General features: G+C 41.4%; 1 protein-coding gene across 3 annotated transcripts in view; it reads right to left on the bottom strand.

Annotated features, from left to right (window-relative positions):
• Positions 1 to 18,602, bottom strand: part of UHRF2 (ubiquitin like with PHD and ring finger domains 2) — a 94,462-nt gene extending 75,860 nt beyond the window's left edge. For all 3 annotated transcript variants that reach the window (XM_050913302.1, XM_050913301.1, XM_050913300.1), the window contains exons 1-2: positions 18,201 to 18,602; positions 3,481 to 3,720 (exon numbers count right to left, since the gene is read on the bottom strand). In XM_050913302.1, the coding sequence (XP_050769259.1) occupies positions 3,481 to 3,720; positions 18,201 to 18,353 (393 nt within the window). In that variant the 5' untranslated portion in view covers positions 18,354 to 18,602. The remainder of the gene's footprint in view (positions 1 to 3,480; positions 3,721 to 18,200) is intronic.
• Positions 18,603 to 23,324: the final 4,722 nt, after the last annotated feature.

Consider the following 23,324-nt stretch of genomic DNA (forward strand, 5'->3'; position numbering starts at 1 on the left):
AACATCTATAATAAACAATATTAGATACTTAGACATATATATGTATATATATGGTTTAAGCTACAGCCTTTGTCAAGTACCAACATAGTGGCAGACAGATACTTACTCTTACTAACCCCAAAGGCTAGTTCCTATAAACTGAACCATCTCATTGTACTTTCAAAGGAGCAAGCCAAAAAACACACTCAGTAACTTTTAGTATTTAGAGTGAAGCAGTCCTTAGGTATCTGAAAGTGCAATTGACAGCAGTTTGAGCTAACAAGGTTATCCCGAGAAAGCAGTATTTTGTATTTTACTTTTCATTCACCTTCTTAAAATAACCTCCAAAACTCAATCCCTTATTTTTCCTCCCATGTAAAATACCAACATGTATTTTTTTAATTTTTATTCTACGATCTACAGTATTCAAAGTACAGGTTTTTACCAGGATGAAAATTTCAGCTGCATAATAAACAAATCAGAGACCGACAGCCTCATTTTAAATCTATCAATCTATAAACATAAACACTGGATTCTGGCACTTCTAGAATGAATCCTCATGAAGGCATCCCTACACAGCCTTACACATTTGAATTAGTTGTAGCTCAAAGTGCTTCTTTACTTCTTCCTCTCAAAAACAGTTGAGCAAGACACACACTACTAAGGATTCCCCCATCTGCTGCTACTTCTTGCAACCAGTTATGGAAGTGCCAGAGAAGCCACGTTAGCCAAGTCAAAAATCATCATCAGATCCAGAACAAAAAAAAATTTAAAAAATAAAATAAAAAAGTCAGTGCAAACTCCCTTAATCATTCCTCTCCAATGCATCCTTCCATAATTTGACATGCATACTTACACAACAGACTTCCCACCCTTGCAGAGAGTAAGGACAAATAATTACCACCACAGACTACTGAGGAACATTAGACAACTATTTTATGTTAGTGGCGTCTGGTTTAACAACTGAATTATTAGTAGCTCTTTGTGAACAGTATTAAACAAATACTGATTTTAATTACAGATTCAGTTTGTGTGGTTTTTATTCCAAGCTAGTTAAGAGTTCTCGGCTAAAATGTTTTTACTACAGCCAGAGATTTTTGGATGAAAAGTTAGGAAGACTGCGTGAGAATCAGACAGGGAAACATGCACATGCTTCTGAATGAGCTTTGTTTTTTCTAACATCATTCCTGCATGCCCAACTGGTGCTACTGTAACTCCTCTCTTGTAACCTGTCTTGTATTCCTCCTTTTGGCATTGGAGATCAGCCACGGGTACCCTGCTTAGCCAAGGTGGTGTCCTTCACACATGCTGAGTCCAACTTGGAATGGACCCCCAGCTCTTAAACAGGACACCACTAATAATTCTCAGTAACAACGAACAGGAGTTGAACATAATTCCAACCACTACTAGTCCTTCAGAGCCCATGTAAATACCAGATGTCAGGTACAATGCTGGAATATAAAACAAGCTAAAGCATTCTGATTTACATAATATACAATGACCACACAGAGGAACTCTGTTTAAATCACTATTTTAACCATCTAACAATAATTTAATTATTATTAACTATTATTTCCAATATCAACTCTACCACTTTTTTTTTTTTTTAAGTTACAGGTTCCATACTGGCTGCCCTTCTTTTTGGTAGTTGAAATCAGAAAGAGAAAGGAGGGCACAGAGGCCGAGACTATACATAGCGTGGAGTAACACGTATCTTGTTAAGTCTAGCTCTGGATGCAGATCCAGTGAGGCACAGGACTTTGCTCAGACAGATAAAATTGTAACAAACTATTCCTTCCTATAACTAGACAATTCCTTATTGTTTGACAAACAAGCAAATGCAAAATCATTAAATACATCCATCTGTTTAGCCATCTAACATAGCTTAGTTTATGGCCTTTTAAATTGACTTTTATTAAACAAGTTTACTATCTTTGAATTACATTATTGGCTAAAAATATATTCTTAAAAGTTTCCTGATTCTGTAAGCAGAAATCCTCTATACGTTCCTACTGTCATCTACAAATAGCAAAGAATGCAGTGACTGTACCTTTATTTTTCTCTCCATATATTAAAAACATATGGTTCACTGAAAAAGTAATCAATTCACAGGTAATGAAGGAGAAAGCGTTAGGTCCCTGGTATTAGAGATCGCAAAAATTCCAGCTGACTCAACAGAATAGGTTTCCTTCAGTACATTTGCCAATATCACCATTCCCTGTTCTATTTTCTGTTTTAATCTTGAACAAAACAGCTAAGAGACTACCTGATATAATTTTTAGCATTCTTGAAAATACACATTTTAGTACTCCTTTCCTTTGATCAACTGATCTTCTGCAGCCTCCCATCTCCCCAGTATTCTCCCCATTCTCTCTCGTATTACCTTTTACACTCATTAATTGTAAAGCATCAGAACTGAAGAACTGTTTTTTTTCCCCACTGTAATAAATGGAGTTAGAAGAAAAAAAGGAAGCACACAAGCTTGTGTCTCCATATTCAAGCTACTGATTTTTTGACTCCCTGATTCCTCGGAGAATAAAAGTCACTGCACAGAATCCTACAGGAACACAGAGTAAGTAACTTACCACTTGTCCTTAATACCTGAAACATTAAGTAATAGTCTACATGAAACTAAGACAGCTTCCCATCAGGATGACAGGTCTAAATAACAGCGTTCCTCTAACTGAAATTAACTTGTATATATATGGCAGCCCCAACCTCCTTTTACTTCTCTGTAATTTTGGACATTTTCCAGCAAAAGAATTACTGTTACAGATATTTCTTATTCAAGAGAAACACCCAAACAGGAGGTAAAATGCTACCATTCCCTATATATACACATCCTACTAAATATTCAATGAGCTAGCAATCTGGAAACTGCCCATTTTCTGTTAAATTAAACTCCTGGTACTCCGATGTAATCCTACATGACAATATCGAAAAATTCAATGAGGTACAAAACTAACAATGAATATGATATACGTGATTCCTAAAAAACCTGTAATAACACAGCAATCATTACATCACATACAATTTAAAGAAATTTTGTATTTCCATAGTTTATCTAGTTCTAATGCACTACTGAAACATTACTATTAAAACAAATATTTGGCAAGCTTGAAAAAAATAAGTAGGGAAAAAGCTACACTTTTCCACAGATTTTTTTTATTAGCTGCTTCTGCTCACAAAAAGTATTTCTGTTTCACAGGTACTCCAAACTTTTTGGACAACATGTTTAGGACAACACAATGTGTCAGAGTTTATGAACCCTCCTGAAACCTGCAACACCGGTGAGCCTGGTACAGAGATGCTTTCATGACTCTGCAAGAGTCACCTTACACAAAGTCAATTTGGCCTATGTCAAATTGGGGAATTACGTCAAATAATGAAAGAAAGCAATGAGGATACACACTTTTACACAATAAAACAATAAACTTTTTTAACAATAAATTAAAGCCACAAGTGCGAGGCAAGTTTCCAGCTTTTAAAGTCCGTACATACCTTGTACAATCCAATGCCAGGATCAATGAGAAATGAGCGAGATGTAGATGGCTGACTGGGTGATCCACTATTTGTTTTTTTGACTTTGTTCTTGCAGTTGGAAACAGCACAGGGATTGACTTCTCCATCCCGATCTGCCACAGAAGCAGTGGTAGGAGCTTCAGATTCAGAACGTATCAAAAGCTGAACTATGTCATTTAGTCCAACATTGTAGTCAAATAAAGTGTGTCCATCTTCTAGCTGTCAAAAGAAAGGTATACTTGTAAAATTCTGCCTTGAGGTACATAAGTGGTTTCCAAATCTTCCTTTTACAGACAATACTTGTACAGACCAAAAGAGGCAAGCCATCTATTTCAGGTAAATAAAAAACTATGTCTTGAGTATATGCAAAAACAAACTCTCATCAAGTTACCTGCAGCCATGATTTCAGCCAATGGAAATCACCGAAAGGCTTAAAATTAGAAACAGACATCTTTACAGACTTTAGACCATTTAATTATGCATCAACATCCAAGATAATGCAGTGATTTTCTAATCAAAAAACAGGTAGGATCTATGTTGCCACTTACACAACGTACGCAATAACTATAAATACATATGAGAATTTTTAATTTAACAATCATTGTGTTGTATACATTTCAGCTACATAATTTCAAAATTCACTCTCAGTCTTTTCTAGAAAGCAAGGCAATACCTGATACTTCCCTAATATTTTGCAAACTATTCCCTAAATAAAACATCTACATATAGAAAACCTCACACACATCCAACTCCATTTACTTTTCAAAACTGTAAGATCTGAAAGTATTATGCAAGAGCAACCACACTTAGAGGGAAGCAACACCAAAAATACGTACTGGGCTTTCAAGTTTATGAAAGGAAATCTCCTAAATTGAGAGCATTAAAAAACATTTTTATTCCAGATTTAGCCAGGTTCCCCATTCCCCAGCCCCCCACCCTAAGATCAAGACAAGATTATTCACTGAAAGTAAGTCTTTTAACTGGTCAGTTTAAAAGCTATTATAAAACTGAAGAAACATGCACTGTGTAGCACTCCCTCAATTAACTTCGTACATCAGGCCCCACTATATTCCAGATGCAATCAGATCCTGCAGAACATCAGAATATAAATAGAAGTAGACTTTTTAATCATATATAGCACACAGTTACTAAACATTATTTTGGGTCCCACTCTGCACAGCTTTAAGATACCTGTTGTTATATTTATTTTACCTGATGATCTCACCTACCTAAAATTAAGCTAAGAAACTCACACCAAAAAATGCCAAGTTGTATGCTAGGAGAGAAGAAAAACAGGTAGTAGTGACCACTACTGCTTCGCTCAGTTAAACACTCTTAATGACCTATAGCATCTTTGAAGCAGAGATTTAATTTACCTAGAAGTATAATGCATTGCTTTGGGACACGAAAACTAGAATTTGATTAGTTACATTTTACTTCACGTTGCAGTGGGAGAAAAACGTGCATGACTGAACAACTCCCACCTGTTTCCAAACTACTTTTGCAACAAAAAAATTACCTGACCTTTTTCCAGAATAGGTGCTATTTTCAACATTACTGTTTCAGAAATCTTTTCAAACAGATCTGTTCTCATGATCTTATGGGCAGTATCGATACAACAAGAAAAAGCAGGGAGCAGGAAAGAACAGAAAAAAATAAAGAAGCGGGAAGGAATTCTCCAGATTCTCACTAACACAGTTTTCTGTAATACTCAAATGATCTCAGGATAGACAAAAGTGGAACGCACATTTGTTCCTTCATCCCCTCCGCTTTTTCAGAACAACTCTAAAGGGCAGAGGACAGTTATGGACATAAGCTGACATTCAAGCAATGAATCAGTTCTTCTGTGAATTTAAGATCTGTGTAAAAAAAAAACTACTCTCCATACTGCTGATAACTACTGTACCCACAGCTGGGATGTGTAAACAGGAGCACTCATTTTGTTTCAATGTAATTGAAGCTGACCTAGCTGTCTGGTCAACAGCTGTGGGAACAGCCCTTGTTCAGCTGTTTTCAAACCAGTTCAACACACAGCAGATAAAACTGTACTGAAGATTTTGATGCTGTAACTATTAAATGAACAAGTCTTAAAATGGAAATCTCCAGCAACTGTTCTTCTACAGGTGACTACTAACACTGCCTCATATGCCTGGAGCTGTCAGCTAGGGCTTCATACTGAGTTGCAAGCTACTTAAGCAAGTTTAAGTAACCTTTCCTGTCCCACCATGTCGTACATTCCTACACTTTTGAGAACTCTTTAACAACAGGGACAGAATTGCTCTTGCAGCCGTATGACAATCCAGATTTGGGGGCTTGTCATGCCACAAGAACTTTGTATTTTTGCTGTTAAGATTATTAAAGAAGTTTACAAACAACTATTATATTCAAACTACAAATAAACTCAAAACAAAGACAAATAATCACCTTGCAGTAACACATTGGGGGGGAGGGGGGGCAGGGCAGATCTACATTTCTGGAGCTGCTACTGCTTCTGAGCACTACTCCAGGCCCACTTTGAAGATTCAATCCCCCACCAAGTGACTTTTTTGTTGCAAAATGTTTTAAAAAATTCAGCAGTACATCTGCAAAATAGATCACTTCTGAAATAATTAATAAATTGGATGTTATTAGAGACAACATAACTGCTCCTCCGTTTTTTTCTGTTCCAACTGGACTGGACAAGCTGTGGCAGAGGTTCCAGTGTGCAATTTCTAGAACGCTATGGTATGAGGAAATCTTCTGAAAGCTAACGCAGTGGAGAGAAAAGAATAACCTTGCTCCTCGTAGACTGAAGGTATGTAGGCAACACACAGGTGACAGCAAAGAAATACTGTCATTATTCCCTTTCTCTCAGGACATGCCATGTGCAGGCTGACAGAAAAATACTTTGAGGTACTACAGTTTAAAGTTTAAGCCAATTCAGTGAAGATCTAAATCTGAACAGCCTGAATGATCTACCATAACTAGGTAACCTGCGTTAACACTCAACTAAAAAGTGTCCCGTGTCTAGTCTTTGTGAACTATTCATCAGTTACAACTGCAGAGTAAGTTATATATATTCGATCCACAACTGAATCCTCCCTATTAGCATGAGAAAGAGGAAAAAAAAAATAGAAGACTTAAAGTAATCTGTCCAGGAATAGTTGCATTTAACATGTTCAGAAAGCAAGACGTACCTAGGCTAGGCCTTGAGTAAGAAGCAGCCTTCTCTAATGATGCACACACTCACCACCATGCACAGACTACCTATTCCTGCATAGGAATCAAAGAAGTCAGCTTTGATGAACATGAACTAAAAGGTCAGCAGAATAAACTGGTGACTGCAAAGTTGTCTACTTTACAGTATTAATTTATAATGAATTAGCATTCTGTTCTCTGCCCAAGTGGTTGTGGGTTTTTTTGCTTTGTTTTTATAATCAGTATTCTTTGCAGGAATATTTTATGACTACAGACTATTCTATGACTTGTGATGCCATGCTGAAGTCTGAAAGCACAGTAACAGAGATGGGATTACTACAAGCACACTTCAAATGAGGCAGAAAGTAGTGTTTGGCATGTGATAGGGAAAGAGCACCTGTTTATAGTATGAGCAAAAAATATGTTCCCAGAATATTAGCAACCATATAAATTTAGACCAAGTCAATGACTCTGCAACACTGCCTGCTTCTGGGAACAAAGTAGAGAAACACAAAAACAACTAGTAAAATCAAGTTCACATGCTATTTGACTTACATGAACTAATGTGTGTATCTACAAGTATACCTACACCCAGCATCATTGCATCACTGACAATTGAAATCCTTGGAGTAACAAAGTTGGAAAACAATCAGTGTCTAAAGAACTCCATTCCACAACAGAAGGAGAGAAGAACTCTAAGATGTTGTTTCTTAAATTACTGACACTATACTGATGTTACTATAACAACAGGATCTTGGCCAGAAGGCTATAACCTCACAGACGACTAGAGTAAGAAAACAGTAATGCAGCACACCACTTTACAGTGTACCTGTCCCTCCAGATAGAGCAGTATCTCCTACTCTGTTCCAAGTTGGCCAGGGACTGTAAGACGACTTTTCAAATTATATTACTAAAGCAGTATCAGATGCAGAAAATTCAGGACCTATCACTATGTCTGGATATTAACAAGCAGTAGGAGAAAAAGCATGGTATCTTCCTTTCTACAGACAACTAGCATTTTAAATCCATCCTGGAATACAGTATTTCTTACCCAAAAGAACCACACCAAAAAAAACCCCAAAACAACCCCACAAACAAGCCCTACACCTCATTACCCAGCAAACACTGCCTTACTACGTCACCAAAATTCATGAAGGCATTACTGAATTGAGTCCCAAATAACCTCACAGACAAGTTAAATATTCAACCCAGAAAGGCAGAAAATGTCATCAAAAACAGTCTGGCAATTTGTGGGAATAGGTGCTGACCAGTCCCCCAGTCAGCTTTATGGTATGCTCGCTTCTAACAATAGTTACTTAGATAAACAATTGCATCCCATTCTGCTGCATAAAGATTCTAAGATTCCCTGAAAATATGTTTACCTGGACAGTGTAGTAAAAGAAAAGAAAGAAACATTACATGTTTACTTAATCATTCACTAAGTATTTAAGGACACTTGTCATTCACAAGTTTATACATGCAAACCAGAAACAAAAGCAATCAGGCAAGTACCAGATAATCAAGCTGTATCTCATTCAAGTCAGTTATGATTTCTTAATGGGCGATTAGAAAATGTACTAAAGCAAAAATAACTGAACAGGCAATTTCATTTATGAAATTTTGCTAGCTCTTCTGATCCTACTGTCATTAAAAAAAGATGCATTTGCTTCTTTAGCTGTAGATTTCACTTTCAGTTTTTCTTCCTCTTAATGCCTGGCATGCTTCAAAAGCCTTTAAGGCCTCATTAACATATTCTGAATGAAGTGACACTAAAGAGCAGCTAGATTTACTGTATCTAACACTCTTTCACCATACTAAATATCCCTAAGTAGAGAAATAGATCACATCTTTCAAATGTATTTTCAGAGATCACGTGTTATAGACACTAGCAATTTCAAAATACTTCTGGAGAAGGTTGTTATAAATACTTAAAGGTAAGACAACACTGTGCTTATACTACTACACAAGAGCAGCTGTAGCAATGCAATACTGGAATTGATACCTACCATCACTCTTAGAAGAACTGTCTTGTAACATCAAGCCACAAATGACTTTAAAAGCATGTAGAAGCTGCACTTACATGAACATGAATGATCATGCAGCATGTAGTATGATACTACATTACTTGGAAAAAAAATATGCCTGACAAGTAATTCACCAATTACTATCACATTAACTTGTAGACAAGTCCCAGCAGAAGCACAGCTCATTACGGGTTATATGGCATGCACAGAGACCTCCCAAGAAAGCATGTCATCATTCTTGTAAGAACACATTGCCTACTGTTTTTATCTTAAAGTGTGATCCAAGAAGGTAAGTTCCTGGGTCACCTTAATCCAGCCATTCCACTTGACAATTAAGATCTTTAATCACTTATGGAAGTGTGCCTTTGAGCGTCTTTTCAAAGAAAAGTTTTCTCTTCCAAGAACTAGAGCAGTTCTAGCTTCATCTAGCAATAAAGATGAAAGTAACTATAATGAATGCAGAAGAGCTCTTTAATTAACGTAGTATGATGGAAAGTTAAGTGACATCCATCTTTTATTCTGCACAGATATTACATGCACCCTACAAATTTCTTTAACAGGAAATGCATAAGGGTAAAGGGCTTCAAGCTCAAGTTCAGTAGAAAAACTTGGTTAAGAGTTGTTTACAGGAGTTACCCGGATGGTAAGTTAGTCTGAAGAAATCAAGAACCTGTAACTTCCAGCTGGGTACTCACTGAAAGCAGGCGAAGTGGACTTCTAGAATTTCTAGTATTCTCCATCGCAAGACTGATGTACAAACCTAACTTTTTCTGCCTGCAAGAAGGCTGTTGGAATTGTGAATTCCACTTAACATTTTTACAGAAGCATTCAAACACATCTCTAACCAGCATCTAGTAATGAAAAGCCTAACTGAAAATTCAAAATTAGGTTCTAAGTATATAACCATGAGTTTTGGGCCAATGGGACCAACTCAGATCAAGAAAATTTCAGTAATCTTTACTACATGACATTAGACACTTAGCTTATGGACTTCTGTCATTCACAAAGCGTGCTCAGTTTGCTTACACTTTCAAAGCTGAGAGAACCTGAACAATATTTTTTATTCCACATGGAAAACTGTAGCCTACAGCTGGATTATCTGGTATATGAACAGAATGCTTCAGGATTCTGGGATCTTTAAATTCATATATTAACCACGTTCAGAGTAGTAGGCACATGGTCAGGTTTTTACAATAACTGTGTACTGGAACCATTTCCCAAGGAAGTACAATTGTCCCAATTGCAACAGATACAAAAACTAAATAAAAGGGAATTTAGTAGCCAACCACATAAAGAAAGTTACTGTCTTTATATGACTTGGAACGTTTAGTATGTGCTGTCTTAGTGTTTGCAACTCCAGGAGATCCACTTCCTCCTCAAGGAACTCTAGTTTCAACAGTACTTGTTGCAGCTTCCATACAGGCTGCTCTGTCAAAGAATATTTTGTCTGGAGATCATTCTACTAAAACATCCCGTCTTCTTCTTGCACATGGGTCAGTTCTGCTGCTACTAGTGACATTTTTTGAGTGATGTATCAGTAACTGTTGAGGGTCCAAAAAGATATTCCTGGCCCTGCACAATGAAACTCCATTCACACAATCCATTATAGTAAGAGAATAAAAACACAAGTAACCACACCCAAATATCTTTAAGCAAAGACTGCACATCCACAAGGTTTAGTGGCTCCTTCTCACTTGTCTACAGAAGACCATTTCTGAAGTGCAGGCTTGACTACACTATCTCCACATTTTAAACGATGTTTTTGCATATACACTGTGCAGTCATAAAGACACCCTTTTCATACTGTTTTCACCTTGGCACTCCTGAATGTTTTCTCTTAAGTCTCCCTTCCTTATTGCTGCTGGCATTTTTAGCAAAGATCCTGATAGAAACCAAACAGCAACACCTATCAGTCTCATACAAAAACTAACTATAATAAAGGTTTACTTTCCTAAATAGGAAATAACTTTAATCTTGCTTGTAGAGAAATACCAAGAAACCCTACGTCACCCTTACCAGTGCTTTTCATCCTTTACTCTGTAACAAGCTCCTCAATGAAAGCAAAGCTCAAATAGAAACAGATTGAGACTTTACAAACATGTTTCTTGCTTGCCACTAGAAACACTTTAATTTACAGTTTCATTAAAAGTCCTAGCATTGACAATCTGTTCTCCAAGGTTCACATTAACTTTTTATTTCTTAATAGTTTGGACTTCATAGCTTGCTGTTAAACAGATGCAAATGGCAGATCATTCCCTCATTTCAAGAAGGAGAATTTACTCATCAATAAAAAAAGATAAAAATCATTGCTCTCTCTTATTCACTCTTAGTACTCTTTAGAGTGATGAAATCATAATGGAACACATGAGTAGGTGAAACATCTGGACAAGGAAGTTCTCTGACAGACTCTAGATCCATATCCCTCCAGAACAGAATACAGGCAGATCACAACATTTTAAAAACCAGTAACCAAACAAGTTAGTGTCTGGAGAATATGGTCCAAATTAGACTCAGTTCTGTCATTTTTTTTGCCACGAGATTCACATTTCAAAGCAGCCTACAAGAATGTTTGAAGACGTGACTGTTACGGCACCAAAAATCTCACCAACAAGGTAACACAAATTAGTCTTTATACCAGAGAGTGTGCTCCCTTTTGACTGCTTATGTGTGTTACGCAACAGCTAATGATCTGTCCTGGACTCAAGGAAAAAGGTAGCCATAACACTGGATGGTATCAAATGTCTTACTCTCAATAAATCATAATCTAGATAGGTAGCATAGTCTTACAGAGACTCCCACAGTACTGAGCAGAAAGCGTACAGCTTTTTTTAGAGAAGGAAGAATATGGAAGCTTCCAGCATCTGAGAAAGGCTTTTCTACAATTATAGTGACAACCAGCGAGTCTGATCATAGCTCAGTGTGAATATGCTGTACTTCTTCAACTCTCCATACAAAGAGGAAGTCTGGCATGCTACACAAAGCCACACAACCTAGGAAGAAATTACAGAATCTTGTTGCTGATGCTTGCTGACATCAATCTCAGTACAGCACTATCATAAATGTACATTAGCCATCTTCGCACTCAAGCAACAAGACTAGCTTTCTCTAAGAAGAAATTCATACTTTTCCTGAAGTTCTGTAACTAAAATTAAGTACAGAAGTCTACATTTTAAGGCCACATTCTCCAACAAAACAGTGTTTTTTACACCATTACTACAAAATCATTTGCAGAGTGTACAGGTGGTACCAACATGTTTTATCTTTTGATCTGGACTAACTATAATCCAAAAAAGATCCCAGTGTACAAGATTGGTGCCAACACGAAAACAGCTGAAAGTTAAGAGATGCAAGAAAAGACTTCTTGACTTAATCAGAAGATCAAGGTGAAGGCAGCCATTCTCAGTCTCAACCAATGACTTCTATAGGATTCAAGTCTGCACCTCTTCCAAGTTAAACTCTTTAATAAGAAATACAGGTTTTGAAGATTATTTCTTCCTTTATCACTGGGTGAGATACAGAAAAAAATTGTTAATTTAGATATGACATTTTCTTCTTGGATGAGACTCTAAATCCCATTAAAGGAACATTTGCTCATTAACTTCTAGCTGGAAGATGAAGTTAGAGCAGCAAGATTTCTCTTCTTCTGCAGTTCTCAGGAGTCTTCTAATTAGGTAAATAAAAGTTCATAGCGTCTTCTGGCTGATATTTAGGATTACCTGATACTTCTGTGAAAAAAAAAAAAGTATGTCAAAATATAAAGCTGCACTGAAATCCTCAGAGGCATGGAAAGACTCATCCATCTCTGTGCTGATTAGACGAGAGTGGTCAAGTACCTCCTGTATGATGGCATGGACTTCTATAGCACAGGCAACTGAAGTTCAGCAACAGTGGTGCCAGGGAGAGCAAATGACTATCTGCAGCTTGTAAGGATACCTGTAATGAAGAACTAGTTATTATCTGAACCTTCTGTAATCAACAACAAAAGTCTAAAAAAATAAATACAACAGCCAAGTATATCAGGGCAGTTATTTTAACATAATTTAACAGTTAAATGATTAGGAATAGAGATCCAGTTAACAGCGTTTAAAGAAGAGAATCATCTCCTAACTTCCATCAATATAAATGATACCAACACTTGATCACATTTCATCACTGGAAATCCTCATCATCTCGTGGTCAGTGTAGGCCATGCATCAGGTGTGTTCTGCATCTAAGGGTTTGGGGGGGCGTTTTTATATAAAAAGAAATAGTTTCCAAGAGCTTCCAGATTAACTAAGAAAGTACTAAACTATACTAACTAGATTACATGAATAAATAAATATACATGCCACAAAATACAGCTTTAAAGCTGGCTACAATTTCTTACAGGTTATATTATGTATTTGCAGCTTCCTAATACTGAAGTCATACATACAAAATAGTATAAAGTATTCTGTTCTCACATATGCTTCAGCTTTTCCTTCAGTTTGTTTAGGTGCTTTGAGTAACAGAGATGATGGTACCAAGGAATGGGAAATTGCATTAGTAGCTTCACAGTAAAATTTAACAAGAAGCTGATTTGAGTAAACAACTTCTGCAATCATATAAAAAACTTGCTAATGGGGCTACCAAAGCTACTGCCAGAGAAGTTCAAAGTATACTCCATGAGTGTTTTGGGAATTTTGGAATGCAGTCTGATTACATCTGCCCTGAAGACTCCAGATGACTCTCTCTCATCAAGCTACAGAGCTACTTGCTACCAGCTTCATCGAAGAATAGCAATCACTTCCTTTCTAAGACTTCTTCAAACTATTTCTCCAAAATATAAAATTTAACTGCTCCAGTTGAAGATTTCTCACACCCAGATTCTGCCTGAAGCAGATGGGATTTGGACAGCTTCAGCTGAAAATGTTTACAATTTTCCAAACAAAATAAAGCTGGGAGGAGATTGTGTTTAGAAACTTGATTGTTTTATGAACAGGTTTAGCACTCCCATTCTTCAGGGAAATACTCCACAAATAATGCTTTTCTATCCTTCTGGAAATTCACCCAAGCTGTAAGTACTTAAGAAGCCCTTAAACATACAGTTTACAAACCCGTAAGCTTCTAAGCTTAAACTCTCACAAGATTCTATCCACTGCTCACATGCCAGCCCAGGTCAGCAGAAGTTAAAAGACGTCTTGTATAAGAAAGGCTGTAGGTAAACCAAGGCATGTCCTATTGCCAGATTTGTAACTGTGTGTTTCACTGAGGTTTTATCACAATGATGCCCTCATGCAAAACTAAAGCTCCTCCACTCCTCCTACCCCTCTGTTGTTTCAGTTAAATTTACAGAAACAAAACCATAAACACTTGGGCATTACAGCATGGGCCTCACAAACTATACTTAGGAGTCAACTTGCACAGCTAAGTAACACGATGTATACTACCATACTTTCTTATGCATAAAAGCAGAGCTGAATTTCTTCTAGTGAAGTAAGCCTGATTTGCAACAACTTTCACATCGAGTAAATAAATGGCTTCAGTACTCTCACTTCCACCTGCTGACTTCAGTCTTCCATGAAACAGTTTTGGAGCATCTTCCTCACCAACAAGATTAACAACTTCAAAAGCAGTTTCAGTCACTGCCTCTTACATATACTGGGAAGAAATGTTTGGGCTCCGATGTCTTTCTTCCCTGACTCTGGTAAGCACTATGGAAAAGCCACCTGAGATGATGGTTTCTTTAACAACAACAGCCATTTACAAGTTTTCACCAAATTCAAATTCCAACAGTGTGGGAGAGGATGGTGGAAGAAGCCAACACAAGATTATTTTTTTTTATATTCCATAAATAATACATACTGCTGAAATACAACAGTGTGCACGTTTAGTTCTGCGTGAAACGTAAGTTGGTATTAATACCCCTACAGTCTTCTGGACAACCTTAAGTCCTCCGGCAAGTTTTCGAACTTAAATAAACTTCAACGTCTTTTTACTGCTCAATTTTTCCGGCATTGTAACTGAAAGCTAGAAATCCCACAATGACTATAGCTTGGTCCTATAGAAAATCTGCTTTGGTAGGTCAAGATACCAAGAGTTTGTCTACTGTAATATCTCCTTCACTTTCATGAATGAAACTGAGAACTTCCATTCTCATCAACAGTGCTGTATCGCTTTTCCAATTAGGACAGACAAGAGTATGCTGCCAGAAGACAGATTGTCTTGGCTTGTGTTTCTGAGTTTTAGAGGAACTCCACACAATGCACTGTAATTTACAAGTTAACATAACAACACTGATAAAGCATTAGATGGGAATAGTCTATGGTGGAGCAAGGTTAAGATATGATTTATTCCAGCATAAGGAAATATTTGTGTTTTTTCAAGAAACTCCTTCCAGCCACTGATCCAACTTCTCCAACAAAGAAAGCAAGAGCCATCACTGTGGGTTTCTATGTTCAGTAGACTTCTCTGGCTAACTGCAGACTAGGTTACTGCACCACATAAAGAACTATGCATACACTACTATTCCCTTATTCCCTTTCCTCAGGAAGTTCTACCTTGATCTACAGAATGACTTGACTTCTCTGGCTGATAGACAGTTATTCAGCTCTGCAGAAATGTTGATCCCCAGAGAGTCCAGGATGTCCTCACAGACCAGACCTAGTTATAGAGTAACAGTATCTTGCTCTCTCTTCAGTGCCACATGTGAATGGTAGGTTCTCCTGGCAGTAACAGTTAAAAACCAGAAACCAGTCTGTTCAACCAAGTAGTGCTTTTCCTCGTTTTACAAGAAAAAAAAAAATAGTAATGCAAAGTACTACAGTAATCACAACACTAGGTTTTCATCAGTAATTCTAGGGTATTTTAACCCCCAAGAACAGGAGTGTGAAGTACTGCCCACTTAAGGTCCTGCATTTGTGTTTGAAGATCAGACAACAGCAAATTGCAGTATACCACATGAACTACATTAACTGGACATGGACACTCCTAAAGAACTGCAAAATAATGGCTCCAGCTCAAAATGTTAGTTGCAGCTGTTCTCTACTACAAGCTAAGAACATGAAGTTATTCAAATTCAGCCCATAAACAGTGACTGACTTAGGCTTCTGTATCCTTATAACCTCATACACCTCCCATTTTTAGAAGAAAGGAGGTTATTTAGCCAGTCTTCTGGTACCCACTACTTGCAAGGTCCAAGTATTTCTAGAAGTTCCCAAAGAGACTACAGTAAGCAGTACTCAGTAGCAAGATCACAGTTCTACTAGTACACCGTACGGATTTAACCATACTGAGTGCTAACCACATAAAACAGGAAAAGTTTGGACTAGATAATGGTTTTTCCAACACATGCAGGAATCTTCAGTTTTTCCATGTTTTCACCTCAGTATACTACTCATTTAACTGAAATGCTCTTTTTTGTTCTTTTTTATTTTACTGCAGCCCTGAGAGAGTTGAAGTTGTTTACAGTTTCCTTTGCTCATGTCTCTCAACATCCAGTTTTACTTGTGCAAGAGCAATTCTTCTGACCTTTTTTCTACTTATGAGCACCATGGGATCAGAAAAGCAACACAGAACCATCAAGGAAACTTCAAAATTAATTATGGTAATTGCAAGAAAATGGACATAAATGGTGAGTGAAGCTATAAAAAAAAAGAACTCCCTAACTCTTCACTGAACATGATCCCAACTGTGTCCTAAACTGGATAAACTAAGTACTAAACTCACAAATGCTGCTCATGTAGGCAACTTCAGCTATAATATTTCACTATCCTGCTTTCTTAAGCAAGACATCTGTTAACTAAAATGTTCAAGCTAATTGGTCTGGCCACTGACAGACTACATAGAAAAGCACAACTCATCACAGGCTCATCTTCCCTTCTCGGGTAAACCTTGTGTCCCACATCAAGCTCTGCACTGAAAGAAGAGGTGTGCTGGCATAGCATGAAGCTAAACAGGTTACACAACTTCAAGACTGATGCTCCTTGATTTGATCCCTTCAGAGAAACATGAGATTGTCCGTAATGGTCTTGACAGACACATCCTCACAAGTGCTCACTCTCATCAATCTGTAGAACAGAAAAATCTACTAATTTGCTATTGGGTTCACAATTTAGGCTTAGCATCTAGCCACTAATGCTCACCTCCTAGTCATAGTTAAATTTCTGTTTCTTACGTTTTGTCCCTTATTTGTAAAGATACACACTTCGTCTCTTTTGAGGCAGAAGTCTCACTGCGTTGCATTACTCGGCTTAGGTGAACACTGCAACACTCACCTGTTGTAAGAAGGTGCATCTTAAGAGCCACGCTCCCCGAAACACACCACACATCTGATATCTTTCTTGCCAGCTAATAGCTGTGCCTCACTTAACAACTCCAGCAGTGAGTACACCTCATAGTTTATGTAATGCAGCTTGAAAGGTTACACCGTTCAGCAACAAAGATACAGCCTGAGGCAGTCTATTCGGACCAAAGCATATCTGGCACCGGCAGAGAAGGGAAGCATCAGCTCACAGAAAGCTTTCAGCCCGTCACCCCACTAATACTGGACGCCGGTCTGGATGAAGCGCCTCTTCAGACCGCCAGCAGTCGCCCCAATCCCACCCGTGACACACCGGTCCCCGGGTCGAGGAGGACCAGGGCGCAGAAGTCGTGCCCGCGCAAACTAACCCCGCCCCGCCGCCCCGCCCACGCGGGAGCTCCGGCGGGCCGAGCGCCGCCGCCCCCCAGCCCGTGCCGTCACGTGGCCCCCCCGGGACCCCCCCACCCCCGCGGGGAGGTGGGAGGGGTTCACAGCCGGCGGGCCCCGAAAACCGTTACTCCGGCGCGCAGGGACGGCCGGGCGCGCCGTACCGACCCCGCAGCGGGTACTGACGGGACATTGCACTTCGCGCCGCCTCTCCCCGCCCCGCCACGTGCGGGCCCCGGGGGCGGCGTTCCGCCGTGGAAACCGCCCGCGGTACACCCGCGCCACACGCTTCCCCCCTGCCCGGCCGAGGCAGCGGCAGGGCGGGCGGAAGGGGAACGGGCGATGCACGCTCCGGACGCTCCGCTGCGGGGGGTCGGGGCGGGGGGGAGGTCGGGGGGGGGGGGGGAGAGGGGAGGAGAGCGAAGGGGCTGCCTCCCGCCCGCACCCCTCCGGCCGCCCTGTCACTTCGGTGCGATAACGGCAGGGGCTGGGGGAGGAGCCTCCCGCGGTTCAGGTGGGAAAACAAACACACAAAGGGGCCTCTCCGGCAGCCGCTCGCCCTCGGGGAAAAAGGCGGGCAGGAGGGCGCGGAGAAAACCCGCGCGGGGTCCCAGAGCCTCTTGTCAGGGCAGACGCCTTGGCTCCCTCCTGCCCCTCACCTCCCTCTAGGCCCGACGGGACGGGAGCAAACAAAAGCCGGAGCCAGAGGACGACACATGGGTGGGGATGGGGACCTCCGCGCCGGGCCACACAAAGAGCCGAGCCCGAGAGGGGAGGCGCGGGGCGGGAGAAGGGGAAAGCCCCCATCCGTCTCCACCCCTGCCATCCAGGTAGGGGCGTTTCCGCCTCACCTGCTTGCCCCGGTAGAAGAGGCGCTGGCGGTCGGGGCTCACGCGGAAGGTCTCCTGGATCTTCTCCCGCAGGCACTCGATCTTGGTGAGGCGGCTCAGGTCGTCGATGGTCTGGGTCTCGGTGCCGTCTATGGTGCGGACTTGGATCCACATGGTGCGCGCCCTCCCACTCGCTCGGCCAGCCGCGGGGAAGGGAGGGAGGTCTGGGGCAGGAGGTGGGAAAGGGGTCCGCTCCCCGGGTGCGCGTCTGCGGCGTGCGAGGGAGAAGGGGAGGGGGCCGGGCGCTTCCCCCGCTCTTTGTTCGGCTCAGTGGGGCAGGATTTTCAAATCCCGCGGAACAGACGCGAGCCTCCCCGCCCGCCGGGCCGCCGTCCTCGCTCACAGGGGCGCGGAGAGGGAAGGAGACCCGAGCCGATCCCCCGCCGCTTCCCGATCGCCCGCGCCGCGAGCCCCCCGAGGCAGCACAAGGCGAGGCGGAGTCTGGCGGGAACGGCCGCGGCCAGGTCTAACGGGCGCCGCCGGGAGCCATCTCCCGACCCCGGGGAGTGTTTACCAGGCGCCGCCGCTCTCACATGGAGGTCACGGCGCCAACGCTGATCTCGCGAGAGCCCCCGGCCTCGGCCGTAAAGAGACAACAACACCGGGGCGGGGGCGGGGCGGGGGCGGGTGGGAGCGAGGCGAGCGGGCGGCACCACGCCCCCTCCCGCAGCGCTCGGGCCGGCAGCCCTCGCGCCGCATTCGGCACGGCGCACGGCTCCGCCCACTCCGCCCGTGAGCCCCGCCCCCCGCCCCGCCCCCCGCGCGGTCCCCGGCTGGCGCGAGGCCTGCGGGGGGAGGGGTTGGCGCGCTGGGAAGCAACCGTTGACGTCTCCATGGCGGCCAAGCGGGACGGTCTCCCCGGCTCCCTCTCGGGGCTGGCTTCCCTGGCCTCTGGGGCCCGCAGGGCCTGCGGCCTAGCCCGGCCCGGAGGCTGGCAGGCCTTAGAATGGCTAAGCACCCATAGGCAGCCCGGAGAACGGTGTCCACTAGTGAAACCCAGGCCCAGCGTTTCCGAAGACAAAAAATCTCGACCCAGCCAGATGTAGCTCTGCCTAAAAAATACAGATTCAGTCTGGCTGCACCTGTTATATTAGATAGATGAAAACACGGGGCAAGACAAGAAAAGGCAAGCCTCATTTATACTTCATATCTGATGTGGGTTTGACTTTATGTATTTTTCTAAACTGGGTAATTCTGCAAATTAACAGAAAAATCTGGATTCACCATGCTGGTGTGGGCTGGCCCCAGCAGGCGGCTGAGCCCCACACAGCCACTCAGTCACTCCCTCACAGTAGGATGGGGAAGAGAATCAGAAGGGCAAATGTGAGAAAACGTGGGTCAAGATAAAGACAGTTTAATAGGTAAAGCAAAAGCTGTGCGCACAAGCAAAGCAAAATAAGGAACTAATTCGGTACTTTGCATCGGCAGGCAGATGTTTAGCCATTTCCAGGAAACCAGAGCTTCATCACGTGCAAGGGTTACTTAGGAAGACAAGCGCCATAACTCCTAACGTCCCACCCTTCCTCCTTCTTCCCCCAGCTTTTATTGCTGAGCACGACATCGTATGGTCTGGAATATCACTGGGGTCAGCTGTCCCAGCTGGGTCTCTTCCCAGCTTCTTGCACACCCCTAGCCTACTTGCCAGCGGGGCAGCGTGAAAAACTGAAACATCCTTGATCCTGTGTAAGCACTGTTCAGCAATAGCTAAAACATCCCTGTGTTACCAACACCGTTTTGGTCACAAATCTGAAACACGGCACCATACCAGCTACTGTGAAGAAAATTCACTCCATCCCAGCCAAAACCAGTACGCATGAATACTGGTAAAATACTATAAAAATGTATCTCATACAGGGCTCACTAGAAACCAGGAGATGCAATAATGGATGCCTTTGGGAGGAATTCTGCGCAGGTTTGTTGTCTAAGACTTTGGCAGCTGGATTAAAATATAGATTTACAAGATCCAGATGACACCTATGTACTTTTGTGGCTTTTTTGTACCAGGTGTTGTAAATACCACTGATAGGCTGTTGAGTTGGGAAGAAACAGATCACAACCAACAGTTATTAGAACACTGTTTATTAATTAGACTGTTATTATTAACTGCAGATAACTGCATCGTACATCCAGCTACTGCCTCACGCAAGTCCACACACTCGTGGTTGCCCAGCTGGAGCAGCAGTGGAGAGGCCAACCCCAGCGGTTCACTCAGGAGCAGGGGCTCGTACCCACACTCCAGGGGTTTCCAGGCAGCTGTGCACAGTCACAGACAGGGTCCCTCGTTTCAGCAGGTGTGCTTACATGTACCGCCCTGTAGTCTTTGTCCACCTATAGCAGCCGCTGCCTTTGTGGATGTGGTGTGGGTTACGTAACCCATTGTGGGTGACGGTGTGTGCTGGAGGCCTTGGGCAGGTTCAGCGGCTCCTTGGTGTCCTGAGCATACCAATTTTTGATCAAAGACCACTATAGGTTCTTGGGAGGCTTTCAGATGCTGTCTCCCAGCATGCAGTTTTCCTCTCTTTGTCCTGCTGTTGTCTGGTAACTATTTCCCCATCCACACACAGAGGCACCTATAGAGTCTACTTGCACAAACACAGCTTTTATGACACCGTATGGCAGCAAAGATTCCTGTGTTTTACTTTCAAGTCAGAGAATTCCCACTGCAGTTTTGAGTGAGTTACTTAAGGCTTGATTTTGGGGTACTGAGCATGTGCAAAGGCAGCTGAGCAACTAAAAGTTTCTTAATTATTCCACAAATCTGTTCCTTTCCTCTTCATCCTTGCTAATCTATCTCCGCTCTTGTGATAGCACACAACTTTTTTTACTGCCACTGTCACAGCACGTCACCAAATTGCCATTTACACAAATTCAGAGTTGGTTTTCAGTTTGTTGGTGGTGACACAGGCTCAGACTCAAAGGCTGTAGTACACATGACCTTTCGTGATCTTTCGGCCCCAGCCTTCTTGGGTTCACTGAAACATTCAATGATTATTTAACGCAGAGGAATACAGTGAGAATGTGGTTTAATAGTGCTATCTGAAAAAAAGGATAAATCAAGCTGTCTTCAGCTTTGTCTTAGTTAGACTCCACCTGTACAGTAAGAGGAACAGAGTGTCATTATAATCCCATTTGCAGAATACAGCCTTTCTGTTGAAGCAAGCAGTAAAATGTGCCTGTCTTTTGCAACGGGGAAAAAGGATCTGAAGGAATTCTGAAACGGGATATGTTTTACCACAGTAGGGAGAATAGCATCAGTTTGTGCTAGGGAGACTATCGAAAGTGCAGGATGGACTTCCTAGAACAGAAGACATTTTTTGATATGGAGAAAGAAAATAAAAGAGGAGCAGTTTGTTACAACACTATATTTGGAAATATATTGTCTAGCTGGCATTGTAAAGAAAAGCAGATCAGGTTGCTGGCACAGGAGTTACTGATTAGAAAGAGCACTTTGCTATGGAGTGATTATAGGTGCCCTGTTTCATCATGTGCGGTATGGACTAGAGACTAGAATATGAAGTCGAAAAAAGTGTAAAAATTCTCGACTGGAAGTCTGAAAGAGGATGTGAAAAGGGGCAGTTATTGAGGAGGCTAAAGGAAAAGAAAGCTAGTTATTTAGAAAGCAATAACGTCCTCTTTGGGATATGGTTATGCTGATGAGGAAATCAGGTAATGCTAAAGGAGAAACTGACTGAGCAGCATAGTATGCGTGATGGACTGGGGTGACAGTAGCAGAAGAATTACTAGAACGAGCAGGACAGAGGGGAAACGAGTCAAGAATATGAAAGTAAAACCTGGGAGTAGTGAGGAAAGTACAAAGATCTAATTGGAGACAAAACCAGAAATTAGTGACAAAAAAGCATAAAGGTGCATAGACAAAGAAAATATGAAATGAGATTTTAGGATATAAGACAATGCTAGTTTTCTTAGAGGAAAACTATAGAACAACAATGAGAAATTAAATTAAAATTAAATAAATTGAGAATGACATAACGGAAGCATGAGTTTGTTTTGAAGTTAAGAGATTTTTTTATGATGAAAAGTTCAAAAGCAAACCATGATGCAAAGTGTGGTTTTTTGTGAGGTAAAATAGTCAAAGGTTTAAAATTACAGGGTGAAATATGGGAGCTATTAGAATGGGGCCTTTGCATGTGTAGGCATTTTCATAATTTTCCATGGGTAGGTTGCTTTAGCACGTAAATAAAGACAATTACTTGCTTGAGATTATGTTTTTTCTGGTATTTGAAATTCTGTCTGAATTCTTAAAAATTCTGGAGATTGTCTTACATATTTTATGTTTGTCAGTAGGAGACCTCTTGATTGAATGGCCTTAATGTGGATAAAGTCATGGGAATAGACAGAAGAAGCCAGAGATGAGCTTGACAAAGAGACAAACTTGTAGGACATGTGAGGAGAGGGTGGAAGAATGGAAGCATAATACAAAGCAAAGGAAGCAGAAAGAAGCCAGCAGAAGGGGTAAACATGTGCCAATGAGTCTCAAGGAGGAGCTGTGGAAGAGGAGGAGCAAGCCAGGAAGGAAAAGACAGGAAATCTTTTTACAGGCTTGTTTTTCTAGTGAGCTTTACACCCAAGAGCATTTTAATGACTTGTAGGCAATGTAATAACCTGTGTGGATGTTTTGTTACTGTTTTTCTCAGATGTGCTGGGGTGCCTTCCAGGGAAGAGGAAGAAAAGAAGGAAGTTGAAGTTCTCCATCAACTGAACTTAGTAGAAATGTGTCACTTAACTCCCATGAAGTCAATGTGACTATTCCAGTGTAAACATGTTGGGAGAGAAAACCAGGCTGGCTGACTTAATTAACCTTATTTAAACTTGATGAAGAGAGCAAAAGCAAATGCAGTATAGTTGTTGCAGATAATGCAGCAAGCATGCGTAAGAATGGTATCCTATATGTAGAGCTGACTGTTCTTTCCATCGTGTAAGGGGAGTTATGAAAGACAGCAAAGTTGTCACAGTAAGAGTTCATAACAAATATTTTTATTTCATTATTATTGGAACAGAACTGCTGACAACTCTGCCTTATTAAAGATGATATATGTAGCAATGTTTCTTCTGCCAGAGGATTGA

Source organism: Gymnogyps californianus, chromosome Z, assembly GCF_018139145.2.
Source record: "Gymnogyps californianus isolate 813 chromosome Z, ASM1813914v2, whole genome shotgun sequence".
In the NCBI taxonomy this organism is placed as follows: Eukaryota; Metazoa; Chordata; class Aves; order Accipitriformes; family Cathartidae; genus Gymnogyps; species Gymnogyps californianus.